The 19,390-nt window shown below is 45.3% G+C and overlaps 1 protein-coding gene across 4 annotated transcripts in view; it reads right to left on the bottom strand.

Moving 5' to 3' along the window:
• The window catches only part of ECRG4 (ECRG4 augurin precursor), a 903,650-nt gene that overhangs the window by 34,520 nt on the left and 849,740 nt on the right, over positions 1–19,390 (bottom strand). Inside the window, exons 1-2 of one of the 4 annotated variants that reach the window (XM_050754239.1) lie at positions 12,968–13,094; positions 2,333–2,526 (exon numbers count right to left, since the gene is read on the bottom strand). The exons of the other annotated variants lie outside the window; for them this stretch is intronic. Coding sequence (XP_050610196.1) covers positions 2,333–2,390 — 58 coding nt within the window. The 5' untranslated portion in view covers positions 2,391–2,526; positions 12,968–13,094. Of the gene's footprint in view, positions 1–2,332; positions 2,527–12,967; positions 13,095–19,390 lie in introns of those variants that run through there. 4 annotated transcript variants of the gene reach the window in all.

The raw sequence follows: 19,390 nt of genomic DNA, 5'->3' as shown, positions 1-19,390 counted from the left end.
GCCTATAATTCAAGAAAAAAAAATCAGAATTTCAGAGAAACCATTAAGTAACATCCCTTTCCTTGTCTGGGTACGAGATGACACGAGAGACAGACACAGGAGACAGACATACGGAGATCAAAATATCATCCTCGTTACAGATAAATGTGAAGTCGGAGAAGAGGGGTTGGGGAAAACGAGTGGGCTGGTAATCCTGAAACCTGGGTGGGGTTCGCCCACCCGTTACGGGCTTCACTGGCAAAGTACAGGCCTGCCTCATGTGGGTCTGAAGAAGTCTTCCCCTTCCCAGGAGAGGCGAGGGTAAAGACAAGAGATCAGGCCGGGCGCGGTGGCTCAAGCCTGTAATCCCAGCACTTTGGGAGGCCGAGACGGGCGGATCACGAGGTCAGGAGATCGAGACCATCCTGGCTAACACAGTGAAACCCCGTCTCTACTAAAAATACAAAAACTTAGCCAGGCGAGGTGGCAGGCGCCTGTAGTCCCAGCTACTCGGGAGGCTGAGGCAGGAGAATGGCGTGAACCCGGGAGGCGGAGCTTGCAGTGAGCTGAGATCCGGCCACTGCACTCCAGCCTGGGTGACAGAGCGAGACTCCGTCTCAAAAAAAAAAAAAAAAAAAAAAAAAAGACAAGAGATCAGGGAGGGCAAAGGAGGAGGCCACAAGTGTATCCTTGCAGTAAACGGAGAGGGTGCTCACAAAAGCGCATGGAGGTATACCAAGAACTAACAAAATACAGAACCACATAGCTGAATCTGGTTAACATTACTGCAGGGGCTCTCAACTCTTCTCAGGCCAGGTTTATAAAAACATCAGCTATCTAAAAAATACCCTTAACCTTGGAAGAAATAAGAAAGAAAGGCGCTTGAAACAGTGAAAACCTGGAATGAGTACAAATATGGGCAAGTGGATGATGAAGGATTCACTAACCGAGTTAGAGGAGAGAGGCTGAAGCAGCTGGGCAGCTTTCTCTAAGAAAGCGGAGGCCAGATGGCTGCCTTCCAATAGGTGAAGATGTCTGGAAGACACCGTCATGCTCAACTTCTGTGGCTAGAAGTGGGACTACTAGGGGATGGTTACAAGGACACAGACTTCAGGTCAATGTATAAAATGGGATCACTGGAAAAAGAATAAACTTCCTATTCCAGAAAAAGATTGTGCTGAGACTAAGTGACCGCTCTCAGGAATGCTGCAGAAGGTTCTACTGAGCCATGGGGGTGGCTGGACTAGAGTAGTCATTCTCAAACTTTTTGGTTTTGGGACCTCTTTACGCTCTTAATTATCGAGAAGCCCAAAGAGCCTCTTACTTATCTATACTTACCATATTCAAAATTAAAACTGATTTTTTTTTTTTTTTTTTGAGACAGAGACTTACTCTGTCACCCAGGCTGGAGTGCAGTGTGATCTCAGTTCACTGCAACCTCTGCCTCCCGGGTTCAAGCAATTCTCATGCCTCAGTCTCCTGAGTAGCTGGGATTATAGCCATGCACCATCATGCCCGGCTAGTTTTTGTATTTTTAGTAGAGACAGAGTTTCACCATGTTGGCCAGGCTGGTCTTAAACTCCTGACCTTATGTGATCCGCCCACCTTGGCCTCCCAAAGTGCTGGCATTACAGGCGTGAGCCACCATGCCTGGCCCAAAACTGAGATATTTAATTAAAGTATTTGTGAATTCATTTAAAGCAATAAAATATCTTGAATATCTGGTTCAACAGAAGCCAAGTAGATTCTCATCTCTCCTTCCACATTCCATCTGTTGTTTTAGCTGAAGTGCATGAAAAAATCCATCCGTACTAGCTATGTAGTTGGTATAGGGAAGAGTATTTTAGATACTCCTTTCCAGACAATTGTGGATATTCTTTGATACGACACCAAAGCTTAAAGTGGTAATTTCTTAAATGTTACTTGGAATGAGAAATTTCAAACTGTATCAATAACTTTTCATATGTCACATTAAATCCATAAACCCACCTCACACTTTGAATAGATCTTTTACCCATTCATGATTTGGTAACATCATGCTTAGTATTATCATAAGAATAGCTCAGTTTTGCAGATCCCTAAGGGTCTGTGCATCTCTGTGGGGGGCTACAGATATTTCTTTGAGGGTCACTGTCAAAGAGCCCTCATGGGGCTCCAGGAGTTCACTCTGCAGAAGAGGCAGAGCTAATGTCAGGTTTATTGCAAGGAAGAGAGACGCACTCAGACTCAAACTAGCTCAAGAGATATGGGAGTTAGCTGAAGTTTACTCCAGAGAAGCTCTTAGAATTCAGGGACATGAAAAATAGGCCGCCCTAGGCTGGAACTGAACTCAGGATTGAAGCTACTCCCTTACCTTGAATGAAATCACGTGGCCTGTCTTCTCTGCCCACATCTGTTTCATTCTTCTGCATCTCTCCCGGCAAAGTGGTGGCTTCTCCACTCCACCGTAGCTCTGGTGTCAAGGTGGCTTTGATTTACCCAATTCTAGGAGACCTCGGGTCAAACAATCATCTTCTCTCAGTATTTCATGTTCTTGATTCCAAACTCCTGAGAGAGAGAATCTGATTAGCTCAACCTGATTCGTGACTGAGTCATGGGTCAACCCCTAGTCCCACTACACTGGGTTACCAGGTACAAACATGGCCCCCAACAGACAACTCAAGATGTGTCTCCTCTATGAGGCCTTCGAAATGTGTGTAAAATAAAGTAAAAGCTGAAAATGTAGGAAGACAGAGAAAGCAATAAAAAGTGACATGTTATAGCAGAAATAGAAGAGAGGAAAAACCCAGTAGTGTTCATCACGGCTATCTTGTGTTAATTAACATTTAGTGGTAGCAATAATAATAGGTGGTGTTTATGGAGAACCTATTTTGTGGCAGGCATTAAACTTGGAACACACTTTCCTCATTAAAAGTGAAAAATAACCCAAATCGTAGGCTCTATTTTTATCCCTAATTTAGCACAACAGTTAAGAGTCTGGGCTTTGGAGCCGAACCATTGGATTTTGTGTAGTTGGATGACTTTGGGTGAGTTCTTCAACTTTTCTTTGGCTCATTTCTTTCACTCTTTTTCTCAGGGTGAAATACCCTCTGATGAAAAGAAAGTGGAGTGTAAGTGGTGGGGCCGAGGGCAGACAGTCTAGATTTCCTACCTGACTCTCAAATGCAGACAGTAAAGATCAGAGGAGAGCGAGAGGGAAACCTGTGCTTGTTATGGACACGGTACGTTGGAGCAGATCGGAGCTCCGGCCAAGGCTATTGGGTTCAAATCCCAGCCGTGCCATTTTCTAGCAGCTGACCTTGGGCAAGTTTCTTAAAAACTGTTGGCCGGGTGCCGTGGCTTACGCCTGTAATCCCAACACTTTGGGAGGCCGAGGCAGGCGGATTGCCTGAGCTCAGGAGTTCGTGACCAGACTAGGCAACATGGTGAAACCTCGTCTCTACTAAAAAAAATACAAAAAAATTAGCCGGGCATGGCAGTGTGCGCCTGTAGTCCTAGCTACATGGGAGGCTGAGGCAGGAGACTTGCTTGAACCCAGGAGGTGGAGGTTGCAGTGAGCCGAGATCGTGCCACGGCACTCCAGCCTGGGTGACAGAGCGAGACTCTGTCTCAAACAAACAAACAAACAAAAAACTGTTTCCTCATCTACAAAATGAGGGAAATTGGCCTTCCTCATGGAGTTTCTGGGCGATGACATGAAGTGACAGAAGTGACATCAATTTCACATCTATGTCTGCTGCTAGTGAGGGTGACCTGTGATCAGAGCTTTCTGTGATCAAAGCAAGCCTGGTGCACACGCCACAGGTGTGCTCATCCAGTCTCAAAGTGCACTAGAATATGACACACATCCTTCTCTCTCATACTTTTCTTCCCCAGGTACAGGAGCCTTGACATTCTAAGACCTGTTTCAAATGTCAATTGAAGAGCATAAAGCCTATAAAATACTACATGTTATTAAACAGAAATGCTGCCTAAATATGAACTTTAACTGCAAGAACTTTTCTATTTCCCTTTTAATAGACAATTTCTAATGCTGTTCCCCTTGGTGCTCCTCAGAAAGAAGCCAGAGCTGGGCGCAGGGCCATCCACAAGCAAACATTCTCCAAGATGTGCCATGAAGCAGTCTTGCCCTTGCTCCCACCCCAAGACGCTGTTTTTGCCTTTCTTGCTCTTTTTTTTTTTTTTTTTTTGATGGAGTCTTGCTCTGTTGCCCAGGCTGGAGTGCAGTGGCGTGATCTCGGTTCACTGCAACCTCTGCCTCCCGGGTTCAAGCAATTCTCCTGCCTCAGCCTCCCGAGCAGCTGGGACTACAGGTGTGTGCCACCACACACAGTTAATTTTTGTAGTTTTAGTACAGATGGGGTTTCACCATATTGGCCAGGCTGGTCTCAAACTCCCGACCTCATGATCCACCTGCCTCAGCCTTCCAAAGTGCTGGGATTACAGGCGTGACCCACTGCACCTGGCGCTTTCTTGCTCTTAAGATAGTTCTCTGATCACCTAGATCTTGTTAGACTCTTAACAGGCCAAGTTCCCACAATCAGGTAAAAAGCCCCCCATCTGCAAGGTGGGTGAGTCCAGGTGACTCAACCAACACCTCTAACAGTCTGTTGTGGCAAATGGATTTTGTCCTCTGCTTTGCAGAATGTGGCCAACTCTGTCAGTGTTTGAGACACACGTCCCCCTAGGAAGCCCATATGTTACCATTTTACCTTTGAGATCAGTTTGCTTGCTGGCCTCTGTCCCAGTGCCTGGACTGCAAAAAAGACCACGTCTGACCAATGACAAGCTGCTCTCTATCCAACTCCTTGGATAGATTCAAGTCTCTTTGAATCAGGACAAGCAGTGACTGGCGGGTGGGGAGACGTGTTTGAAACCCTTAGGCTCAACAGGCTTGAATGGCGAAGTCTTCTGAAAAGCAGTCTTCATCCAGCATGATGCTTCTGTGCCAACTCCTTTTCTAAATGTCTCCAAAAGCATTCGAGAACCCTGGCTAAGGAGAGAGGTGGAGGTGACCGCAATGTCAGAGAGCGTGGTTCCCTGGGGACAGTGATGGTAAGCAGATGTCGTGGCAATTTCTGAGCAGCAGCGATTCAATTCCTGCAAACTGACGGAGTGATGAACAACAGGTTAGCAAGGAAGGCACTGGAGTAATTCCTTGCAGGTGTCCAGCAGAGAGTGAGTCGTTATTTTCAGCAAAGGAAATGGACTCCGGGGATGTGCTGAGAGAGCAGAGGGGCAGGGCTTGAGAAAACAGGAGACAGGGCCTCGGATTCCGGGTTTGAGTCCCAAATCCCCTACCCACTAGTAACGGACAGCGGCAAAGATTGCTTCTTCATCTGTAAAATGGGTACACCACCACCACCACTACTACTTCCTTGCTTATTTCACAGGATTGTGGAGAGAAAGTGGGTTATAGGAAAATGTGTTGGACAAACTCATATATGATTTCTGATTTCTCCCATGGCCTCTTGCTGCTTTTGCTGTGTGTGTGAAAGTGTGTGTGTGAGAGTGAGAGAGAGAGAGAATGAGAGAGAGAGAGAGAGAGAGAACGAGAGAGAGAGAGACAGAGTTTCCTGTGGCTGCTAACAAATTACCACAAACTTGGTAGCACAAAACATCTCCTTACACAGTTCTGGAGGTCAGGAGTCCGAAGTCAGTTTTCCGAGCAGAAATCGAGGTGTGGGCGCAGCTGTGCTCCCCCAGGAGGCTGTCTGGGAGAGCCTGCTCCGTGGCCTCTTGGCCCATGGCTCAGCCTCCCTCCTCTAACCCAGCAGAGGAGCATCCTGCATCAGTGGTGATATCATCGCCTTCTGAGTCGGACCTCCCTCCGCCTCCCTGTTATAAGGACTCTAGTAATTGTATTTAGGGGACCCCAAATAATCCAAGCTCCTCTCCCCATCTCAAGATCCTGAATCATGGCTGCATCTCTTTTGCCATCTAACGGCACAATCACAGGATCCAGGGATTAGAACACGCACCTCTGGGAACCATTATTTAGCTGACCCTGCTATGCAGGAGGTGAGAGGAGGAGCCAATGTGGAGATTGGAAGGGAACAGGCTCCCGTGTTCACGAGGAAGTACACGGAGGCCCTTCCAGCTTTTTCGTATTTTCAAGCAAATCCAACTGCTGCTCATTCAAAGTCCCTCTATGTATATGTGGGGCAGGCCGGATGGCAGTGAGGCTGACAGGCAGACACTCAGGTCTGAACCTTACATCACTGCTTCTCAAAGTGGAATCACTGGACCAGCAGCCTCGGCCTCACCTGGGAATTTGTTAGAAATGCAAATTTTGGATTCCACCCCAGACCTCCTGGATCAGATACTCTGAGGTAGTTTTAAAAGGCCTCCAGGGGATTCTGATGCTGGCCCTTCATAGCTCCAGTTTGAGCAAAGGACCTTAGAGGAAAAGATAAGGCCTGGGATTGGATCCTGGAGCAGGGGTTCTCAGCACTGGCTGCAGATTCTAACCACTTGGGGGGGTGGGCTTTGAAAAGTAGGCCGTAAATCAGAGCCTCTGGGGATGGGGCCCAGGCAAGGAAAGCTTTTTTTTTTTTTTTTAAGCTCCCAGGTGATTCTTACCTGCAATCAGCTTTTAGAGCCACTCACAGTGCACAACCCTCACCCCACGCTTTGGCCTTGTGGGGAAGATTGGGACTCACTAAATCAGTGTTTCTTAAACTTAGGACAACATCAGAATCACCTGGAGAGTCTAAGACACAGATTCCGAGGCCCACCCCCAAGTCACTCGTGTAGTTGGTCTGGGGTAGGGCCTGAGACTTGGCATTTCTAACACATTTCAGGGTGACGTTGATGCTTTCGGTCCAGGAGCCACACTTGGAGGAATGTTGCATTCATGCATGGTTTTTATTATTATTATTATGCTTTAAGTTCTGGGATACATTGTGCAGAAGAAGGTTCGTTACGTAGGTATACACACCTGCCATGGTGGTTTGCTGCATCCATCAACCCGTTATCTACATTAGGTATTTCTCCTAATGTTATCCCTCCTCTAGCCCCTCAACCCCCAACAGGCCCCAGTGTGTGATGTTCCCCTCCCTGTGTCCATGTGTTCTCATTGTTCAACTCCCACTTACGAGTGAGAACATCACGCATGATTTTAATACCAACAGCCTACTCAGAATACGTTTCCCAGACCAAGTTAAAACCACAGAGCCTAAAAGCCTTAGAAATTACTTGATTTGCTTCTTTCCCCTGATTTTGTTTTTTAGGGCAAATGCCATTGGAACTTAGCGGTTGATATTATCGTGTTCATGACTTAAAGATGCAAGAAACCTTGTAGAGATGGAGTTCGAGAGGGTAGTGAAGGGAGAAGGTCATTGAAAATAGGTGGGCTGGGGAAAGAAAACCAGAAATGACCCTAGACTCCCTCACAACTTTGCCAGTGTCTGGCCATAGGTTCAGAGGGCGGGGGAAGAGGGAGAGAAGCAGTAGCAGTGATTCAGCATGATGCTCTTGATTTAGTGACTAACCCTCCAATGGTCTGAGATAGCACTCAACTTTTTGTTATTAAGGTAATTTTCAGTTTGAGTCAACAATTTAAATCAGCATCTCTCCAGACGTCACCTGGTGGTCCTCTCTGCCCCTTGACAGGTAGATCCCATTGCCTTGAAATCCTCCATCCCAGGACTAGTGTTGAGTTGCCCTACTGAGGATTCCTGTTAATTCCCAAAAAACGTCAATCCTTGTAGGTCTTTATTAAATAAAATGGCTTAAAAGCTTTGACATCTTACATTCCTCTTTCTTTACCCCAATGTAAAACTTAGCCTCTTCATCAGTTTTCTATTAAAATTTTAAAAATTCACACCCACCCAGAGTTTGAATGATTAAGGAGGCGTTGCTGAAGAAGGAAGCTTTCTCACACCCCTTCACAATTTTCCTACCACTCTCCACTTGACTTCCTGGGCCTTCCCTCTCCCACTTCTTATTTGCATTCCTCTCATGAGCAAAACTTATCCTTGTACAAAACATATCCCTCTTTTTATGTCATATCTAGAGGATGAGGAATCACCTTTTGCAGTAGGGAGCACGGAGGCTCAGCCTGGATTCCAGAAGCACTCATCAAAGCACATCTTCCAAATTCATTGTTAGATTTTTGATACAATTCAGAGAATTTCTGGTGAACAAAATTTTTCTTTACCTTGGCATAAATGTTAGCTGTATTTATCCATTCCACTTTAAGTAAACTTTATATTTTAAAATCGTTTTAGATGTACAGGAAGTTGCAAAGCAAACACAGAGTTTTTATAGCCCCACACCCAGTTTCCCCTATTGTTAATATCTTACATTCCTATGGCACATTTGTCACAATTAATGAACTAACACTGACGCATACTTATTATTAATCAAGTCCAGGCTTTACCCAGATTCCCTTCATTTTTGTTTTGTTTCATTTTGTTTTTTAGATGGAGTCTCGCTCTGTTGCCCAGGCTGGAGTGCAATGGTGCGATCTCGGCTCACTACAACCTTCGCCTCCTGGGTTCAGGCAATTTTCCTGCCTCAGTCTCCTGAGTAGCTGGGATTGCTGATGCCTGACATCACACTCAGCTAATTTTTGTATTTTTAGTAGAGATGGGGTTTCACCATGTTGGCCAGGCTAGTTTCGAACTCCTGACCTCAAGTGATCTGCCCGCCTCAGCCTCCCAAAGTGCTGGGATTATAGGTGTGAGCCACTGTGCCCGGCCCCCACTTCGTTTTCATGTAATGTCTGTCTTCTGTCCCAGGATCCCATCCAGGATATATTATATTAAGTTGTCGTGTCTCCTTTGGCTCCTCTTGGCTCTGACAGTTTCTTAGACTTTGCTTGTCTTTGGTGACCTCTCCAGTTTTAAGGAGAGGTCAGGTATTTTGCAGAAGGCCCTTCAATTTACTTTTGTCTGACACATTTCTTATGATTAGACTGGGGTTAGGATTTTGGGAGGAAGATCTCAGAAGTAACATGCCATTCTCACTGCATCACATCAAGGGTCCATACATCAGCACGACTTATCACTGTTGATGTTGGCCTTCATGACCTGGCTGAGGCAGTCTCCGTCCCAACCCTGATATTTTCCACACCCTACTCATTGGAAGGAAGTCACTAGGCACAGCCTACACTTACTTGTGGGAAGTTATGTCCCACCTCTTTGAGAAGCAAGTATCTACATAGATTATTTGAAATTCTGAATACGAGATTTGTCTGTTCTACCCTGTGTATTTAGCTATTCAATCACTTATTTATCTAACTACAGACACACAGTTATTATTTTATACTTTGGGTTATAATCCAAATTACATTATTTACTTTGTTGCTCAAATGGTTCTGGATTTGGCCATTGGGAGCCCTTTCTGTTGTCTCCTGTGTTTTTTTGATGTAACCCCATGCTTTTGTGATTTTTAATTTGTTTTGTTTGTTTGTTTTGAGATGGAGTCTTGCTCTGTCACCCAGGCTGGAGTGCAATGGCGCGATCTAAGCTCACTACAACCTCTGCCTCCCGAGTTCAAGCAATTCACCCATCTCAGTCTCCCAAGTAGCTGTGATTGCAGGCATTTGCCATCATACCTGGCTAATTTTTTGTATTTTTAATAGAGACAGGGTTTCACCATGTTGGTCAGGCTGATCTTGAACTCCCGACCTCAAGTGATCCACCTGCATTGGCCTCCCAAGTGCTGGGATTACAGGCCTGAGCCACCGCGCCTGGCCACATGCTTTTGTTTTCTGAGGTCCTTCTTATCTTCTGTGATTATAAGAGGTTCCAGGTTCATCTCCAGGTGCATTTCCCATCACATCCTTAAACTCAGCCATTTCTCCAAGGAGCTCTGGTTCCTTTAATGGCATTAGAAACCAAAATCAGGGTGGTGAGTGTGCTTGTTGTTACCAGGGTTCATTGAGTCTAGGCCCTCTCAGCAGACAGAGTTTGGAAATATATGAGGGTGTGTCTACCTGTGTATGTACACATATCCAGAATTATTTCCATAATTATCCATCTGTATTGATGTTAAGCTAAACATGAGTCTAGACTAATGTCTCATACTGTCTCTCACAGAGCACCACATGGTTCATTCTAGGCACTTCCTTGGCTTTCTGTAACCATTTACTCCAATAGAGAGAAACCTGCCTCCCACCATCCATCATCTTTTACTAATATTCTTAATCCAGGTATACATGTAGAGAAGTATCAAAATTGTTAACCCAAAGCACATAAGAACAACTTTATCAGCTGGAGTATAGTATTTCTGTATTGTTTCTTTTGTCTTTAGTCCTGCAGGCTCCACTCATTTCCAAAGTTACTTAGGTCTGCACCTTTTCTCCTGCCACCTTCAGTGAGGTTATGCCACATTGTAATACAGTTAGATTCTTTTGCCACAGGCTGGATTCCATCCTGGGATTACCAATCTCCTAATTGATAAATCCATAATGTCATGTCTCCACAACTACAGTGTCTTATGAAATAATTTCATGGCCATACAACAATTCTGGATGCTTTCCCTATTCCTCCCCTCTCTTTCCCCAATCCCCTGATGAACATGAATGTGTTTTCTATCTTTATAATTCTTCCCTTACCAGAATATTACAAAATGAAATCATACAATATGCAGTCTTTTCATGATGCCTCCTTTCACTTAGCAATATGCGTTCAAGATTCATCCACATTGTTTTTTGGACTGAGGGTCCATTCCTTTTTAATTGTTAAATAGTATTCCACTGTATGGATATACCATAGATTGTTTATTCACCCACCTGTTAAAGGACATCTCAGTTGCTTCCATGTTGGCAATCATGGATAAAGCTGCTGTAAACATTTGAGTGCCAACAGTTGTTTTGTTGTGCAGACGTAAGTTTTCAAATCAGTCGGGTAAATACTTTGGAGTGCAATTGCTGCATTATATCGTGAGAGTATGCTTAGCTTTGTAGAAACTGTCAGACTGTCTTCCAAAGTGGCTGAACCATTTTGCTTTCCCACCAGCAGTGAATGAGACTTCTGTTGCTCCATATCCTCACCAGAAATTGCTATTGCCAGCTACTGGAATTTTCGCCATTCTAATAGGTGTATACTTGTGTCCCATTATCGTTCATTCCACTTTTAAAAATCCACTTTGGAGCATGGCCAATTTGGAAAAAAATTTTCACTGGCCCTGGATTTGACATTTTTTTTTTGTTTTGTTGTGTTTTGTTTTTTCTTTGAGATGGAGTCGCCCAGGCTGGAGTGTAGTGGCACATGTTCTCGGCTCACTATAACCTCCGCCTCCTGCCTCCTGGGCTCTAGCAATTCTCCTGCCTCAGCCTCCTTAGTAGCTGGGATTACAGGTGCCTGCCACAATGCCTGGCTAATGTTTTGTATTTTTAGTAGAGACGAGGTTTCACCATGTTGGCCAGGCTGGCCTCGAACTCCTGACCTCAGGTGATCCACCCGCCTCCGCCTCCCAAAGTGCTGGGATTACAGGTGTGAGCCACCGCGCCCGGCTGACATTGTTTTTTTAAAGATAAGATTTTACGTGTCCTTTGCAGTGACATGGATGTAGCTGGCGGCCATTATTCTAAGCGAATTAATGAAGGAACAGAAAATCAAACACCACATGTTCTCACTTATAAGTGGGAGCTAAACCTTGGGTACTCATGAACAAAATGATGGCAGCAATAGAAACTGGGGCAGAAAGTGAGGGAGCAAGGGTTGCATTAAACAGCGAAACTCTGTCTCAAAAAAAAAAAAAGTCTAAATTTTTTTTAAAAGATTTTTTTCAAGGCCAAAAGTCCTAATGGATACAGCAGCAACTGAATCCTCAGTGTACCTGAGTCCACGGGCTTTGTTAGTATGTAAACAGAAGTGTCCGGTTGCTTAACGCCTATAAGGAAATAATAAAGTGAACAGAGAATGGGGCAGAATACAAGATCAGCTTTGGTCAGAGCAAAAAATATTTTTTTAATACTTCATTCAAATAATTAGGCCAAGCATTGTGACTCACGCCTGTAATCCCAGCACTTTGGGAGACTGAGGCGGGTGGATTGCTTGAGCCCAGGAGTTTCAGACCACCCTGGACAACATGGTGAAACCCTGTCTCTACAAAAAGTACAAAAATTAACGGGGCATGCTGGCACATACCTGTCATCCGAGCTACTTGGAGGTTCAGTCAGGAGTATTGCTTGAGCCCAGGAGGCAGAGGTTACAGTGAGCCCGAGATCATGCCATTGCACTGTAGCCTGGGTGACAGAGTGAGACCCTATCTCAAAAAAATAATAATCACAGTTAAGAAACATGCAAGTAAAGAGGCAAAAACCTGTTAATGATGGGATGCATTGGGAGATGGTATGGAATTCCCACTCGGTACAGCACCATTTGTTTACGAACAAAGATTCAAAGGTAAAAGTCCACCCGCCATCTCTCATGAACTGTTTCACGACTACAAAGTTCCCTGCAGTGTGATGCAAGTTTTCAATGCCCTGATGCTGACAGCAGCTGGCTGGGGGCGGAGTGGGAGGGGAAGATGAGTGGGGACTGTAAGGGACGGTCCCCACCAATCCCACACTCATCTCTCTGAGTAAAGACGAGCCCCTAAGCCACGGGGGCCTCCGCTTGGCTAGTTGCTCGGCCGGCCCATTAATACTTGACTATTAAGTACAGGGGCCAGGACAGGGACAGTGCCACCCCAGGCCTGGACAGCACAATGCCAGGTAGTGCTTCTGCTGCGCTGTGCCTGATTCACAGGCCTGATGGCTTCTCCAGGAGTCCCATCCTGAAGGCAGGAGCTAGTCTATTTCAGGCAAGTTCTTCCTGTTTTCCAGCAGTCCCTGACTTACTTGGCTCCCCTCCCTCCTTCCTTACATTCCAGGCACAGATCTGTTTACACAACTGTACTTGATCTGAGAGAACAGTAGATGCCGGAAAAGGAAGCGTGAGCTCCCACAGCTCCCCTGCACCCCTGCCTTCTTCCTCGCCCACCCTCCCCTTCCCACTCTTTCCCCTCTCCCCTTCCTCCTCCCCTTACTCACCGTTCATAAAATCTTTGGATCAGCCACACAATCACCTTCTGCAGCTTGAATCAAGATCTCCGGTCTCAGAGGAGACACCGCTGCACCCTCTGCTGACCTAGAAAATCTCCCCATCCTTCCTGTACATGGCGTGTCTATTTTTAAAAGCCAGGAATAATTTTCTATTCCAGAATTTTCAACTGCAGTTTTAAAAATCTACCTAAAATGACATGGATGGATCTCAAAGTATCATGTTTTATATGAAAGAAACCAGACGTTCAAAAGTACACTGTATGTTCTATTTTATATGAAGTTCAAGAACAGGCAAAAAGAAGCCATGGTGAGAGAGGTCGGAACCGTGGTTAAACCTGGAGTGTGGGGTATTGGCTGGAAGAAACACAATGGCACATTCTGGATGTAGGAAATGTTTCATACCTTGATCAGGGTTGTGGTTACATGAGGGGTGTGTGTGTGTGTGTGTGTGTGTGTGTGTGTGTGTGTGTGTGTGTGTGTGTATGTGTGCCTAAAAAGTCATCAAGCTTCACACTACATTGTGCACTTTATATCAATTATATCTCAAAGAAGAGAAGTACAGGAGAAAGTTTCCCTGAAGTGAATGGACTAAACTGTGAACACTGAGCGCAAAATAATAGATAGAAATCCCCTAGAGCCCTTCATTGAACAGAAGCCCAGAGAGGCTAAATGGCTTGCCTGCAAACACATAGCCAGTTAGGGCCAGACTCTGATAAGAGGCAACAGAATATGCTGCTTAGTTCCCTATGGCTGGGATAATTTCCTCTATCTAGGTAGTTTTCTTGTTTTCAAAGGGAGGTTTTAAGATATTTTCTTATTGGAAGGGGTTGATCAGATTACAGCACCTGGACCCATCTAATTCCACGAGATGTAGGTCAGAGTACGCTAAACACCTCATTCTACAATCCGTGGATGTCCACACCCTGCCCAAGATTGTTGCTAGGAAAATTGGACTGGTGAGGTGTGCCCGGATTTACTCCTTCTCCTGCTCATATACTATAAGGTCCCAAATCTCTGTTCTTCCCAGACAAAAAATATGTATCTATATTTAAAACTTCTTCCTTGATTTCCACATGGAGTCACAGAGCGGATATTTATCATGCATTTTAATCCAGGCTTCCTAGATTTGAGATCTCGAACACCTGGGAGTCTCCGTGGAACTGGTTTGCCGTGCCAGCCTCTCTTGCCTCCAGAGCTCAGGCAAATCTCCCAGGGACAGAGAGATGAACTCACCGGAGACCCTGAATCAGGGCTAGTGACACTGGTGAAGGTGGTGGCAGCTACACACTGATTTCAGAGAGAGCAGTGGCAGGGCCTTAGGCAAGGTGGCCTATTTCCAGCCATAAAGTTTATCTCATCAACTGGCTCTGGACGTCTTGGGTAACTCGGCTGGTTAACCCTAAGGGGAGTGAGGTATGGAGGGCATGGGTGTTGATGGGAGACCAGGCAGCCACAGAGGTGGCCTTGGAGGCCCACCTCCAAGGAGATGATGGTGCATACTGAGGCATCTATGCTAGAAATGACCACAGTGTGGGTTCCACCGGGCCCATTCTGGGGTGATCTGGGCATGACCCTTTACCATAAAGTCTCCAGCCCAGTTCTCTGGTCCCCAGGAGTTCTTCAATCCAGCTAATATCCTTTACCAAATGCATTTGCTCCTCAACTAGCCAGAACAGGTTTCTGTTGCTTACAGCTTGGAACCTGGCAGGATGATGGTAATTCTGAATGTAATAAACCCTGCCGAAAATTTGGAGGAAACCGGATTGCTTATATCACGTCAATGCAGACAAGCAAGTTTCCATCGAACCTGAGATGTCCATGTCCTCAAACCCCTTTGGAAGCTCCACCAGGCACTTCTCCCCCATCATGCACCCTCGCCCTGCCCTGAAAAGGCCCCAGGCTCACCAGATCAGGCCAGCTCCTTTCACTGTTTCCTGCCTTTCAGAAGCAAAGCAAAATTTCTCTCATTTTCTCCAGCCAGAGTGCCTGGGCCACCTCTGGGGCTGCCTGGTCTCCCGTCAACACCTATGCCCTCTGTACCTCACCTTCCCTTAACAGTTAACCAGGAGAGTTGGTTCTCCAAGAAGGCTGGAGCCAGCTAGTGAGATAATAACTCTTATGACAGGAAATCGGTCACAGAGGTGTGAGCAGAGGTGTGGCTATATGGTGGTATGCCTTCTGTCCTCTTGTGTGGCAAGCCTAGAGGCCAAGTGACGATGGAGGTGCAACAGATGGTAGGAGCCAAGGTCCAAGTCACACCTTTAAGGACAGCCATGACTCCTCTTTTGACCAGGACAGACAAGGGAAAAACCTTTCACTGTGTTGGAGAGATTCGGACGTTGAAGGTGGCCATGTTTAGCCTTCCTGGGTAGTACGCTAAATAAAGAAACGCTAGTCACATCCAGTGACCCATGGGGGCATATACCTTGGGTGCTGAAACACTGAAAACGTATTTTCTTTTTTAAAAAGTGTTTGTTTATTTATTTATTTTTATTTTAATAAGATTCAGGAGTACAAGTGCAGTTTTGTTACACGAATATATTGCGTGATGCTGAGGTTTGAACTTCTAGTGTACTCATCACCCAAACAGTGAACACTGTACTCCATAGGTAATTTTTAAACTCTCACCCCCCTGACCCTCCCCACTTTTAGACTCTCCAGTGCCTATTACTCCACTCTGTGTATCCATGTGTACCATTGTTTTGTTCCAACTTATAAGTGAGAACATGCAGTATTTGATTTTGTGTCTCTGAGTTATTTCACTTAGGGTAATGGCCTTCAGCTCCATCCATGTTGCTGCAAAAGACATGATTTCATTCTTTTTATGGTTACGTAGTATATTCCATGGTGTATATATACCACATTTTTTCTTTCTTTCTTTTTTTTTTTTTTTTTTTGAGATGTTATCTCGCTCTGTTGCCCAGGCTAGAGTGCAATGGTGAGGTCTCAGTTCACTGCAACCTCTGTCTCCTGGGTTCAAGTGATCCTCTTGTCTCAACCTCCTGAGTAGCTGGGACTACAGGCATGTGCCACCACACCTGGCTAATTTTTGTATTTTTGGTAGAGACGGGGTTTCACTATGTTGGCCAGTCTGATCTTGAACTCCTGATCTCAGGTGATCCACCCACCTTGGCCTCCCAAAGTGCCGGGATTATAGGTGTGAGCCATCGCGCATGGCCTATACCACATTTTCTTAATGCGGTCATCCATTGTGGGACACTTAGGTTGGTACCATGGTTTGCTGTTGTGAATAGTACTGTGATAAGTATACGATTGCAGGTGTCTTTTTCATATAATGATTTATGTTCCTCTGGGCAAATACTGAGTAGTGGTATTGCTGGATTGAATGGTAGTTCTATTTTTAGTTCTTTGGGGAATCTCCATAGTGTGAAAAACGTATTTTCTCATATAAAAACAGGGTCCCCGTGGCCAGGTATGAGAAGTATGCTGGTGACATGGGAGATCAGAGTGGGGCAGCGCTGAAGGATGCTCCTTCGATGCCCAGCAGCCACGTGCCTCTTCCATTTCCCATGGCCTCTGCTCTTTGGCAGGTCTCTGTGTCAGTCACTTCCAACTTGGTGTAACTTTTAAAAATGTGTTGTGAGTCCTTAGGTCTTGCATTTCATCCTTATCTCTCTTCAGGGAATTAAAGTACTTGGCTTTGGGATTATGGGTTTCAGAAAGGAATTGAGGGGAGGTCCTTTGAGGAATACAGCATCTTTTCTGCCTCGACAACACTCAGATGACCCATGTATGGTAAGTTGACTGTGGCTGTGAACCCATCACAATGTACACAGGAATGAGACCGATTCCTAAACCAATGATTTTTGTGGAACTTGGGAGTTCATTTCACCCAGCCTCTCTTCCTTCCAGGATGGGATTCCCCTCCCAGTGTGCTGGTAGTCACAATTTGAGGCCGAGTTAGGTCATCTTGCAATGCAGAGGACCTTTTCACACCCAGGGTGACCTCTCCCACCGCTGGACAATGGTAATTTGGAAATTTCTCCTAGTTTTATCCCCAAGCCCAACCTTCTTTAACTCACTGACATAGTTCTACTATCATAAAACATTAGAGCCCCACCTGTCGCCCACTTAACCACATCCTTCTGTGTCCTAATCGCCTTTCTATTTCATGTCTGTTTCCAACCTTTCTTTTCTCGTTACTCTGATTTTACTATCTAGCTCCTGGAATTTCATTTGGTCTTGTTGGGTCATATGAATCTTTGTAAGTTGCTGTCGATCCTTTTTGAAATAAAACAGGTTAAAGGAAAAGAAAAAGAAAGGAAATGCCCCCATGAGATACACAGAATAAGTCAAAGCTTTTTTTTCACATCAACCTGTCAAATATTTGAAGGCAGCTGGCCAATATCCCATTGGGCCTCCTCTCCTAAAGACACACATTGTGAATGTGTTCAGTCCTACCACACATTAGAAGGTTTCCAGATTCTTCTCCATCGCAGGTTGGCCTCCTCCAGGGCTTCTCTGGTTAGCTAACGAGCTCCATTAAAATTCCTGGTGGGACTGAGGCCTGCTGAGACCTCATGTGAGGGGACATGGGCAGTCCTGGTATTTCCTGCATGCCTGACCTTGTGCATCTGATCCCAGGCTTCAGAGTGGCGACAGCTTCACCACCACCTGCTGCTGCAATGTACTTAAGTCCTTGCAGAAACTTGTGTCCGCAGCTCTTTTTCTGACTACACAGGAATATTTCCTTTATTATCTTAAAGCAGTTTCTCAAACATTTGAAACCAATAGTCCCCTTTTCACATACCTAAAATTCTTATGCCTCCTTTTAATGTTATTTTAAGTTTCCAAGAGGTGTTTTTTTCGATACAAAGTTATAATATTGTACATCCTCCTATGCATCCTCCCTCCATCTGCAGGGTGTCGCCTCCTCTGAGAAGCACTAGAGTCATATCTTCATCTTTCTGACCAAATGTGCCATCATCCTGCTGGATCACCCACCTTCACTAGGGCTCTAAAGAGCTTTTGGTTGGTTCCAAAAATAAAAACATTCCCAAGGATGAATATTTGTTAATACTGGGAATTACCCTCCAAAATACCAGGCAGAGTCTAAACTCAATGTCCCAAAAGCAGTGGACTGGAATAAATGCTCAGGCTCTCAGAGCATCTATCTGAAGGGGATCACACTCATTTATCAGGAAGAAAAAAAAAAAGTCAACCACATTATTACTTTCTAGTCACATTTTTTTATTCAGGCCCACACATGAGATCTTCTCCAGGGCAGAATTCTGCAAGGGAAAAGAGGTGACACCTCTGTGAACAAGAAAATGCTTTTCCCTGGTGCCTAGGGGGACATATGCTCAGTATTTCTAATTTCTGAAATTCAAAGCAGTGAATAGTGGTTTATCACAAAGTTAAATGCAGGATTTCAAATCTGGTTTAGATCTCATTTGGAGCCAAAGGAGGTTGAGAAAGAAAGAAAACAAGAAAGGAGGAGAGAGGGAAGCAGAGAGAGAGAAAGACAGAGAAAGAGGCAGAGAGGGACAGCAAACGGGGAGAGAGAAACAGAAAGGAGAAAGAGATGAAGACATAGAAGGGGAGAGAGAGAAGGAGAAAGACAGAGACAGAGGAAAGAGAGACAGAGAGACAGACAGAGACAGAGAAGAGAAAGAGATGAAGACATAGAAGGGGAGAGAGAGAAGGAGAAAGACAGAGAGAGGAAAGAGAGACAGAGAGAGACAGACAGAGACAGACAGAGAGGGAGAGAGAGAACATAATTGAAAAAGTAAGAAAGATCTCTCCCACCACAGTGTCTGTACTAACACCCCAAATTCAGCCCACATCCCAGAAAAAGACAAACAATAAGGAAAGGGAAGGATGCCTTTAGAAATAGAACATCAGGTCAGAAGAACTTAGTGAAGGACCCTTATGAGCTAAATTAGGGTTCCATGAGCCAACCTTCACCATAGGTCCCTGTTGACTTCACATCCTCAGTCAAGGCACCTGCTAGATGCTCCCGGGGTCCCTGATTTCACAGGCCCCAAGGCCCTGCCTGAGGGACAGAACAGCCCAGGGTGGGGAATGAGGCAATCGAAACCAGGGAACTCCTTGAGCTGCTGGTGTAGGCGGAGAGCAGAAGGGAGAACACATCTCCTCACACACTTCTTACGTCTACCTTTTACCTTGCAGGAAAACGTCAAACGTCTTATTTATTCTAGCCAGGAATGCAAGGCAGATTTCACATTTTGGAAAGGAAAGAGCAACCTCATATTCATTTAAAATCATAATTTAAATCATACTTCTCCCCTCCCCCTTCTACTCCCCAACTTTGGGCTAGCTGAAGCTGGTTTTAGGGCATTCCATTCCAAGTCTGCATTCACAGATTTGCAACTTGAGTGAACTGAGCTGGGTAAAAAAATAACCCAACTTCGGATGAGGACACCCGTG

Source organism: Macaca thibetana, chromosome 13 (genome assembly GCF_024542745.1).
Source record: "Macaca thibetana thibetana isolate TM-01 chromosome 13, ASM2454274v1, whole genome shotgun sequence".
In the NCBI taxonomy this organism is placed as follows: domain Eukaryota; kingdom Metazoa; phylum Chordata; class Mammalia; order Primates; family Cercopithecidae; genus Macaca; species Macaca thibetana.
Note: the sequence above shows the minus strand (reverse complement) of the source record. Positions and strands in the feature narration are given on the sequence as shown.